This window comes from Perca flavescens, chromosome 14 (genome assembly GCF_004354835.1).
Source record: "Perca flavescens isolate YP-PL-M2 chromosome 14, PFLA_1.0, whole genome shotgun sequence".
Taxonomy (NCBI): domain Eukaryota; kingdom Metazoa; phylum Chordata; class Actinopteri; order Perciformes; family Percidae; genus Perca; species Perca flavescens.
The window spans coordinates 5948437-5960513 of record NC_041344.1 but is presented as its reverse complement, the minus strand read 5'-3'; the positions used below and the strand labels follow the sequence as shown (position 1 = coordinate 5960513).

Here is a 12077-nt window from a genome sequence, read left to right as displayed (position 1 = left end):
TGGGGCTGTCCGCACCCGGATTTCAAAACAGACCAACATGGCGGCTCGTTTGAAAACTTTCCATTTTTTTTCAAACATAGTTCACCGAAATGTGTTTCTGAAAACATTTCATGCGAGAAATAAGCTATGCAGTTGCTGAATCTGTCTTCATTTGAAATCGACAATGGTCAGTTGAAAAGATTTCCGGGAGCTCGAGAGGCAGCGAGTAGCCTGGACCTCCACTTTATGCAAATGAGGAGCGGGAAACTCGATGCTCTGCTTCTCGAAAGCCGCAACAACGTTACCAGAATGCATTGCCCGGCTGCTTACATTGACAGTGATTAGCAATACTGACATTCTTTGTTATTTGTCAGCCAACATATAAAACAATACTGATATATCTGTGATGTTATCTGTGATTCGTAATGTTACTCCAGATAGTTGTGTAGTGTGTCAGTGACCCCGCTGTTTTTTATTGTGGTCACATCAAATGACACATCATGTTTTACCAAACAAGCTGGAGAAATCGTTTTCCTTGAAGACTCTTGTTTAGCGTGACTCTGCTCTTTGTTGTGTTCAGGCTCTGGTTATGGGGGTCACACAAATATCTGAATCACGCGGGGACATTTCCCAGCAGAACAAAGTGGGATGGATATGATTTTGAAAAAAAAAGCAAGAAAGATGTGACAGCAGATAATAAAGTACCTCTCCGTGTCTCCAGAATAATGGTGCACGAATTAAGAAAGCGACTTACCAAAAACATCAGCTGGACAGAGCAGAGCATGATGGGGCACGGGAAGGGAAGGGAAGTAGGCCGATTGGAACAGAAAATGAAAAATAAACATTAACTTTTAAATCTCTTTCTCTGGAAAAAATACTCAGGTGTTTTAAGTAAAAGTAGTAATGCCACCAAAAAGTTAAACGCCTGCATTCAAAGCCATATTTAAAGGAAAATTCCGGTGCAAAAGGAACCTAGGGGTTAATAACAGATATGTACCCACTCGATCGTTCTCTGGGACATGTTTTCATGCTAATCAAATGTGTTTGTAGCTTGAAACAAGCTAGCGCAGACCACTGATTAGCTTACAAGGCTAGTATTCCAGGCACAGGGAAATTATTAAATATTAATACCACTAAAAAGGCTCAAAATATCACCACTACAACGGTAGCATAATGAGGGTCCCCAAATGTTAAACGAAGCATTTTGTAAGTGTACAGTTTATTAAAAAGTTAGAATATAAAGACAGTCGCGTTCTCGTATACAGGCGGCCACCATCTTGGGAGCTACAGTCTTTCTAAACTATCTTCTTAATAAACTGTCTGTACACTTACAAAGTTCTCAATGCTTCGGTTTACATGTAGGGACCCTCATTATGCTACCGTTGAAGTGTGGTGATATTTTGAGCCTTTTTAGTGGTATAAAAAAGCAATTTGTTTTTCCTTTCCCTGCGCCCCGAATACTAGCGTTGTAAGCTAATCAGCGGTCTGCGCTAGCTTGTTTCAAACTATAAACACATTCGATTAGCATGAAAACATGCCCCAGAGAACGATCGAGTGATCACATCTGTTATTAACCCCTAGGTTCATTTTGCGCCGGAATTGTCCTTTAAGTCAAAGTACAAATGAATCAGCATAAAAAAATAGTACTCATTATTCAGAATAATATAATATAATATAATATATATATATATATTATTGCATTATAATCTTAATGCATAAATGTGTTCATCACTTTCATGTTGCATCTGATAAAGGTGGAGCTCATTTTAAGTATGTAAAAGTTAGTAAGTAAAATGTATTTATGAAGCGCTTTTCACAGATAAAATAAAAAAAGTGCTTTACAATAACCAAAAAAAAGGCATACAACAGAACATAATGTATATTAAAAACATAATACAGAATTAAAATGACTTAATGAAACGTGCAGACAGGTCAGCCAAAAGCCTGTCTAAAAAGGTAGGTCTCATCTAATCAAATCTGATATTAGTCAATGTATAGTTTGTATTAATATTCTGAATCTGCAAAGTATAAAGCTGTCAGATGATTGTAGTGAATTAGAAGTATAAAACAGCTGGAAATACCTTAGTCAATTAAGGTAAAAAGTAAATTAAGCTTTCCAACTCGTTATTACAACTGTGAACGTGATGTTTAGGCATCTCATAAACTGGGCTACGCAGAATCTGCGGAAGCAGAATTTTCCACCGATTTTCCACAAATACAAAAATAAAATGTTAACACTTCTCCACCCCAAAGCAGAAAAACAGTCCTCCAAATTACACAGCTTTTCATCCTGGATGAACGTTAAAAACTGTAAAAGAGAAAAAAAATCATTTGGGTCTGCTCACAAGTGACTAAACCGGGAAGAGAGTTGCAAACCTTTCTTTGCTTTCTTCTGCAGCTTTAAAGTGTCTGAGGATCTCTTCTTGATCTCCTGACGGGCCTTCTTGTACTCTGCAGAGACACACACACACACACACACACACACACACACACACACACACACACACACACACACACACACACACACACACACACACACACACACACACACACACACACACACACACACACACACACACACACAGACAGATGAACACGCAGTGTGAAACAGTATGGACATATTTTAGGTTAGATTTACAAAGATAAATGTGACATATGCACACATACATATGCAAACAGAGAGGTCCATGAACACCACACAGACAAACATTATGACAGACATTAACTGCATCTCTCTTTACTTTGTGTGCGTTTCTGCGTTTGTGTTACCTTTGGCGTGGTCTTTGTCCAGAGTGTTGGCCACTCTCTTCCACTCCTCCATCTGCTCCTGGAGAGGGTTGATCAGACAGTCCAGAAACACCCTGCCAACACACACACACACACACACACACGCACACACACACAGTCAGAGCAAAAACAAAGTCCCCACAACATAAATGTTCGAGTTAACACTCGGTTTAGGGTGAGTGTAATGGCGTAGACACATATAGCCGACGGCCGACAGAAAACCTCGTCGATATGATCAGTCGCGTCCCAGAGGTCCAAAAAACTGCCACAGAACAGACCAAAAAGACGAGAGGAGATGAGACGTAATACTAGAGATGGCCTGATACCACTTTTTTGCTTCCCGATACCGATTCCAATACCTGAACTTGCGTATCGGCCAATACCGAGTACCAATCCGATACCAGTGTACTACTATCCCTGTATGGATGTGATATGATTTCTATCTTTGTTGTCGGTCTGGCTCAGGTTAAACTCTTTGTGAAACATGAACAAACACAAACAATGAATGCCACAGAACTTTCTTTTATTCTTCAGTTTGACAGTCAGTTATAACGGAAAAAGAACATAAACTACTTTAACGTAGATTTTCTTTAGGGCTTTATTACGTGGTATCGGATCGGTGCATAAACTCCAGTACTTCCCGATACCGATACCAGCGTTTTAGGCAGTATCGGAGCCGATACCGATACTGGTATTGGTATCGGAACATCTCTACGTAATACGCCTCCATAACAGCAGGCGGCGCTAATCTGTAATGTTGCCCAAGAAATGAAAACCGGCAGCTGATTGGACGAACAGGTCACATGGGTTTGTTTTCTCCGGATATTTAGACCTGGACTGTCATGGCGGCCGTTCAGAATACGATCTCATATTGTACTAAAATAGTTCACTGAAACGTGTTTCTGAAAACATTTTAAGCGAGAAATAGGCCATGCAGTTGCTGAATCTGTCTTCATATCAGCTCAACAAAGGTTAGTTTAAAAGATTTTCATCAGATTTTGAGAGACTGTAGTCACCTCATTCCGCTCGCCATTTCCGGGTGAGTCCCGACGGCCCTGCCGCCGACCGAACATGTCAGGTCGGCCAAAATGAACGCCTACAGCCCCCCAGACGGGCGACGACACGGGACACACCGAACCGATTTGAGTCACTGACCTCGCCAGACTGTCCCACGGCCGATAATCGGCCTGATGTGTCTCGGCCTTAAGGGTTGGGGTCCGACATGTAGGTTAGGGGTAAAGCGTGATTTATGGTCGTGCGGAGGCTCCATGCAGAGCTTTCGATACGACGTGTGGTAAAACATTTTCACGAGAGGTGCAAGTCAGGCTACGGCGTAGGGTCCTGCGTGGGGTCTGTATCTCCACGTACCTACGTACATGTGTTGTTGCCCCTTGGGGATTCATAACGTTTTCCGAATCGGACTCTAATAATGTGGTTAAATGGAATCAAAGACCGAACAAGGAGAGCGCGGGATGGTGGATGGGAAGCTGAAGCAGGAGGAAGAAGAGGAGCAGGTTGCCATGGAGAGCTGGGAGGAGATGCTACACCTGTTCAACACACACACACACACGCACACACACACACCCCCCCCCCCCACACACACACACACACACACACACACACAGATTAACTCACATGGAGAACTGGCGGAGTTTGGCCTCGATGCTGCGGTGCCTCATGCACATCCTGGTGAGGGCTGAACCGATGTCCCTGGTCCCTCCTGCAAACAGGAGAGAGACAAGCTGTCAGGCCCATTTGTCAAAATGTGGCCGCAGATTTACTGGAAGCTCTTTGAAGAGTCGGATTAAAAACACATTTTAAACCGAAGTGGATAAAAATTAAAAATACAGACTCAAAATACATTTTAGTTTGCATTCTTCCCTCTGAAATCCATAAAGCAAACTCACTCACTGGGGTGAAAAAACGACAGATGAGGCCTAGACGTAACTAGAACACCTCAGTCCCAATGGGTAGTAGGGCAATATCGGCAATATATTGATATTATATCATTGATTGATCATGAGGCTACATATCGTCTTCAATTTTGGATATCGTGATAGGACACAAGTGTCGTCTTTTGCTAGTTTTAAAGGCTGCATTGCAGTAAAGTGTTCTAATTTTCTGAATTTAACATACTTACTGGCTGATTTACTGTTTGGCTTTACCCACGTAGTCATTGTATCCATATTATCTCATTGTGTTCATATTTTGTGAAAGCACCAATAGTCAACCCTGCATCATCGCCACAACATCAACATCGATGTATTTGGTCAAAAATATCGTGATATTTGATATTCTCCATATCGCCCAGCTGTAATGGGTAGACGCCCCTAGAGATGCACTTCGTTACGTGACTGCACTGCCATTTACACACCCTCTATTTATGAATAAGCCCCCGGGTCAACTCGATCTGAAGATTAATATGCATTCATTCACTTCCACCAGAATGACATTAATGTCAAGGCTGCGGCAGCAAACGGTTCCATGTGTCTCTTACTCTCTGTCAGCTACTTGTCAAGTTTAAATGATCCGCAAATCAGCTGGATTAAAACACAAAATGCAGTCAGTGGATTGCATTTATATATAGCGCTTTTCAGTGACTACTGAAACCACTTCTCACACACTACAGGCACTATTCACCGCGTTCACACACACACACACTGTGGCCGAGGAAGCCATACCAAGGTGCCAGCTGCTCATCAGATAAACATTCACGCACACCCATGGTTCAGAATTTGGGGGCTTAAAGACACTTCGACATTACGTTACATTTTATCCAAAGCGACATCCAATGAGCGCATTCAACCGTTTAGGTACCAACTCAGAACAGCAGGAATCACGTACGATAGGATACGACTTTATTGTCAGTTCACATCGAAATGAGTTTTGCGTTCCCGAGCAGCTCCGCTCAAAAGAAGACATAGAAAGAAAATTACACCCAGAGCTAGACAACAATTACACATATAGTGCAAAGATGGAGATGTATCAACAGCCGTGACAGAGAAACATTTGTCATATCATCTTCGGATCCAGATCTTAATTGGCAGCACACTGATTTTGGTTTAGCAACAGGACAGACTGATGTATAAAAGAGTTCTTGGGCCTGTTGTATCTAAATGAAGGGACTCTAAATCACCTGTTAGAAGGCAGAAGTTGGAAGAAGAGATGCTGTTGGAGAGACACGTGTAGAGTCCAGGGGCCAGGGATCAAACCCACGACCTTCCAACTGGTAGAGGCGCGCTCTACCTCCTGAGCCACAGCCGCCCAACAGTCAAAGAGACACTTTTATTAGTTTTTAAGGAGATTCTTTTGATGACAAATTAGATCAGACATGTGTTTTTGATTGCCTGAAGTGTAACTCAAACTGTCAAAAATCTGATCCACCATCTGAAACTTAATATCCAGTTTGCAGCGTTTTTACATATCCGGTTCCCTCTTCTCAAAGTCGATTGGTGTTTTGAATGCGTTTTTTGGGGGGAGGGGTTATATGCCTGAAATGAGGTCTACGGTTAACACAAGCTTAGTATATTTTCACGTTTTGTTCTACGACATAAAACGTTACGGGTCTTTAAGAAGGGCAATTTCTAACTAGTGGCTAAACGAGACTACAGATATTGTCGGGGACATTAAACGTCACGTCAGGTTAATGGTTGTGACGTACAGTAAAGGCCATGCGACCGCGGTGTTGTTCGTAGATAGCCTAACGTTAGAGACCAACTGCTACTTTGCTCGTTTGAAAGCCATGATGTCTCTCTCTCTTTCTCTCTCTCTCTCTCTCTGGGCGGGCAAAGCAGAGAAAGGGGAGGTACCCTTTCCCCTTATGACATCATAAGGAGAAGATTCCAGATCGGCCCATCTGAGCTTTCATTTTCTCAAAGGCAGAGCAGGATACCCAGGGCTCGGTTTACACCTATCACCATTTCTAGCCACTGGGGGACCATAGGCAGGCTGGGGGAACGCAAATTAATGTTAAAAAACCTCACAAAGGGAAATGTTCATGCCATGGGACCTTTAAAAGCGGTGTTCATTTGAGAAGATTATCTTGCTGAACAAAAACGTGTAAGTACCATGAACTTGTTTATGCCACGGAACTCCCGAAAAAAAAATCCCACTGGATTTCCGTGGAGGTAACCAGGACGATAGTAACTTTCGGGTCGGCCTACAAAAACAGGTCATCCTTATGGCAACAACAGAGAGGGAGAGAGTAACCAAAGGAGGTCTAGGAAAACTTTCTGTTGAAATAAAGACGCAGAGGTCAGAGTTCGTCTCCAGAACAGCAGCCCTTGAGCTGATGGGGACTTCTGAGTGTGTGTGTGTGTGTGTGTGTGTGTGTGTGTGTCTTGCTTAAGGACACTCAAGCGGGTGGAGAGTCAGTGCAGCAGAAGAAGCTCCACGGGCAGCCGGAGGGGCCAGATGGTCGTCCTCTCTCTCCCCGACAGAACACTCCCTTCTGGGGGGGAACATCGCCAGACTTCAGCCTGTCAGCCACCACGCAGGCATCCCGCTAACGCTTGTGTTAGCAAACACGTGCAGACCGCCGATAACCACATCTAAACTTTACACTTAAGTTTCAAGGAAAAATACCTTTCTATTATTAAGTTATTACATCTTTGATTTTGTACATTCTCTAATTAACATCTGTCCGTACGGCCGCAACTAACGCCGCTCACACACGATAGGCGGTAAAACCGCTTTGCGCGGGCCGTTCCGTTGATTTCCTGTGGGGAGGGCGGTGCCGGCCAACTATGGCCAAAGCACAACCAATGAGATAACAGCTGTCCTGACCCAGCAACGGGAAATAGCTTCCTTGCCACCCTCGATGACGAATACCGGCGCTGCGCTTTGTTAATTTGCTGATGGAGCAAATCACTTATCACGTGTAGGCGGCTTAAGGATTATTTTATTTTCATTGTCGATTAATCTAGCGATTTGCTGGAAGCGTGCTGTGTTCAACAAGCTGGAATCAGAGAATGTTTACTTCTTTTTTCATATAAAAAAACCCGGCTCAAACCGATAAATAGATTATCAAAATAGATGGTGATTAATTCATAGGTTGACAACTAATCGATTAATCAGTCAGTATGTCTTATTCTATCAATATATTATATTAAAACATGTATACTCAGCCACTCTTTTTTCACTTTGCAGGCAAGGGAGCGTATTACGTCAATAAAGGGTCCTTACATAGCTATAAAACATGGGTCCTTATAAGTATAGTATACAAGTGTGTGCGTGTGTGTGTCTGGGGTGGGGTAGTGAGCACTGCATTGCACCACTGACACCTCTTTCTCTCTTTCTCTCCTCTCTTCCCTCTCTCCACATGTCCTCCTCTTCCTCTCTCTCTCTCTCTCCTACACATCTTCCTCTCACCCAATCTCTCCTTTTCTCTCCTCTCCTCTCCTCAGCCTCCCTGAAGCCTTAAAAAAAGGTGCAGAAACTAACAGCAACCCTTCCTCACAGCAAGAAAAGACCGATGGCCCGGGGCAAGTCATACGTTACGTAGGGCAAGTAAATATAATAATCCTATACTTGCCCGTTTGGTCATCATCGTGTCATAAATTACGTTATCGTTCTCGTTATCGTTATCGTTATCGTTCTCGTTCTCGTTATACGTTATCGTTCTCTTGCCCTATACGCTTGTTGACTGAATTAATTTTAATGTGTAGTTGGCCAATCAAGAATGAAGTTGATGCTAAGCGCTTTTGACGGGTTTAAAAAAGATTTTTTTTTTTTTTGTTCTTGAATTTGTCATTTTTTTGAAATTCTTTTGACATTTATTTACGCTTTTTGAGAGTTTTACTTAATTTTTTGAAGTATTTGAATTACGCATTTGGCGGTTTTAACTGTTTGTTTTGACATTTATTTTGACAGTTTTTTGATAGATTTTTTTGACAGTTTTACTTTATATTTTTGACGTTTTTTACGGTGAAAAATAATAGATAATTGACATTTTTGGTTACCTTTCTGGAGTTTTAAAAAAAAAAATTTTATTGTTGCTTCTTTCAGAGTTTCTTTCGCCTTTTTCGGGGGAGTTGACACATTTTTTTTTTCTAAAGTTTGTATCACTTTTTCTGACATTTTCCGCCTTTTGACATTGTTGGCGTTTTTTCCCATGTTTTTACGCCCATGTATGAAGGCTTTTTTTAATTGTAGAATCCACACAAAATGTTTATGGATTCCTTCAGGTTTCTTAGAAGGACATTTTGGGGCGGATATACGGACTCTTCTGGCTCCTGATCGCGGACGCTTTGTCATTAATGCATCCGTGCTTCAACCCGTTCTCCAGTTGAACATCTGGGCGTAACCTCTTCTCACTCCAAACATCTCCTCCTCCCCCCCTTTTCCTCTACTCCTCCTTCACACCTTCTCTCGCCATCATCCCTACCTCTCTTTCTTCTCACATCATCCCCTGCCCTCTCCTCCTCCCCACCATTTCTGTCGACCCTCCTTATCCTTTCCCTCCTCTCTTCCCCTTCTCTCCTCACCTTCAGACGAGGTGTTGTATCCTCTCTTCTCACCTCGTCTGCTCCTCTCCGCTGAGCTCCTTCGAGAACACAAGGTGTCACATCTCTCTGTATCGGTCCCCGGCTAAATTCCCATCAGCCAGCAGCGCGACGTGAAATACGCTGCAGACCAAAACTACCATCTCGCCGACGCACCAAAGGGACGGAATTAACAGGGCCGAATTTTTTGTCCCAGTCCGTCCCTGGGCCTAACAGAAAATGTTCTGTATTTTAACTGTAGCTACACAAAATTTCCATTTTTTTAATTAAGGGGGAAAAGTACGGGCAATGAGCTGCCAGTTTCTGTTATTTTACAGATTTATTTGTTAGGGTTTATCTTATCTTCAGTTGCAGGACATCATCAGAAGACCCGAGAGCAGACAGAGTGCAGGGAAAATGTGCACTTTCATCCATTAGGCGCCGATACCGTGGGAGCTCCGGAGCTTGAGCACCCACGGGAAATACTGAGCACCCACGTGTGCCAGACTGCCAGTAGGCTACGTTCATTTAAAATTAGTCAGTTAAACTTCTCATCTCCAATTCTGTCTATCTGTATCTGTGAGACGTGGCGCTGTCCTACTTTACGGCCTTACTATCGAGTTAATAGGCGTGTGTGTTCGTGTCGGCCACTGTCTGAGGTTCTGAAATGCAAACATTTTTTGACTTACTTTCTTTTTTTTTTAAAGGGCGTGCACCCGTGAGCACCCACGGAGGAAAAGATGAATAGGCGCCTATGCTTTCATCGGGTTTCTGCAGCTCTCAAAAGGAAAATTAGTTTCCCAGACCTGCATGATTCAGACAGTTTGGCCCCGGAGTTGCCCGGGCAGGTCTCCACAGAAGCTGGGAGCCCAGTTTTCTCCACCTTCCACAACCCTGTTTTACTGTTAGAAGGAGTGTGAACAGTTATGCAGAGCCAATAATGCCGATAGTTACAATTCATAATTAATAATAAAGAAAAGTAACGCACACCATGGGCCGCTGTGAGGTGCTGACCACTGGAAGTCAACTTGTTTGTTGATTTGAGAGGATGGATACCCGAGCCGAGCCCGACGGGACCCGACGGGCCGGGCCGGGTTCAGACAGATATGTAGAAATGATGTTCGGGTTTATATCAGCTTATTAACGTGCCCTTGTTGCCCTGTGTGCGCCGATGCGCTCATCTGTTGACATTTCCGAATGCCTTCCTCCAGTTGCTTAATAAAAGCGGGCTTTCCACACAACATAAAATGTGTCATTAGTATGAGGAAAAAAATTTGATTTTAACTGTGTCGGGCTCGGGTCGGGCTCGGACACAAATATCTTAATGCCTGTCGGACTCGGGCCGGGCTCGGACAGAAATATGCGGCCCTCAAGAGTGGAACACTTTTTTTTCTTACTTTCAAGAATTCATAATTAGGAGCTGCAGTTAAAAAATGAAAGGCTTTTAGGACTTTTCCCCCAGAAAAGTTGTTTAACCGGGTGAAAAGTGTCTTCTTTTTTTTCCGACGAGGGCCCGACTGGAGCCAGTCACAGACGGCAGCGTTAGTGTAAAGCCCAACAGACTCGGTGAAATTGAGAATTTCAAAAAGCCTAACACAGATTCCATAGGGCCCTACGATAAGTCAGTCCTAAAAGCTAACTGGAGATTGGAAAAACATACATATCTACCTTTAAGTTTCCAACCAAGCCATCCCACTGTGACTGCAGTTTAAAAACGTCCTAAAAATACATTCATAAGAACATCTCCAGCTACTTTCACTTCATAAAATCAAATCACGTTTAGAGACTATATCACGTTTAGAGACTGTAACCCGCTACCAATGTTAGGACTGCTACTGTGTTTGTGGAGACTCCACGTCGGGTCCCGGCCCTGATACCTGAGCTTTAAACCGAGCCGAGAACAAAAGGGAAGATGATCATTTTAACTAAATCTGCTGAGTGAAGTGTAAAGGTAATGTGATTCACCATGATAGGATTCCTCCCTGTGCCAAGACGCTGCCTGGACAAGCCTTTCACTAACACTAAGTTGTTCTTTGAGCCTCAGGTTGATGCTGTGTGTAAAAAAGAAGCACATCAGCGTATGCACTTTTATCAAAATCGACGCATTTTTAATGTCGACACCACTTTTATGAAAATGTTTGGTTCCACTTTACTTGAAGGTATCTACATAAGAGCGACATGACACTGTCATGAACGTGTCATGAACATTATAAACAAGTCATAGACGTTTATGACAAAACGCTTCTTTTAGTAAGTGTCATTCGGTTTTTGTCATGATCAAGTTCTGGTTGGGGTTAGGGTTCATGTGTCATGACTGTGTCATGTGTTCATGACAGTGTCATGTCACTCTTATGTAGACACCTTCAAACAAAGTGTTATGGATTGGACTCCCGGAGAACTGTTTTAGACAAACAGCATTGCTGTGCGTGTGATATCAATACATATCACATTATTATTTCGAGTATTGGTATAAGTGAATCTCATGAGGGCAAAAGTGTCTGGACTTTTTTTGAAAAAAATTTAGATATTTTGTCCACTGTATATGTTTTCACTGTTCGACTTCTAATACATATAAAAACTGATTTGGACAGGATACATTTTAAACTGTTCAGATGTATGTGGCTTGGACGCAATGTCTTTTGAATATTGCAAATAAAAGTCTTTAGCTTGTTTAAAAATGGAAACTTTTGACTTATGACTTGACTTGTGACTTGCTTGAGCCAAGCTATGACTTTATTATCACGTTTTAATAAAACAAATACAATGTGTTTCACAGTTAAATGACAGAACAACCAGAAGACAGAAACGGATAATAAAAGTGAAGAATAC

General features: G+C 42.6%; 1 protein-coding gene across 1 annotated transcript in view; it reads right to left on the bottom strand.

Annotated features, from left to right (window-relative positions):
- The window catches only part of LOC114568535 (metastasis suppressor protein 1), a 98977-nt gene that overhangs the window by 31420 nt on the left and 55480 nt on the right, over window positions 1–12077 (bottom strand). Inside the window, exons 4-7 of the mRNA XM_028598151.1 lie at window positions 4402–4486; window positions 2749–2840; window positions 2356–2430; window positions 734–745 (exon numbers count right to left, since the gene is read on the bottom strand). Coding sequence (XP_028453952.1) covers window positions 734–745; window positions 2356–2430; window positions 2749–2840; window positions 4402–4486 — 264 coding nt within the window. The remainder of the gene's footprint in view (window positions 1–733; window positions 746–2355; window positions 2431–2748; window positions 2841–4401; window positions 4487–12077) is intronic.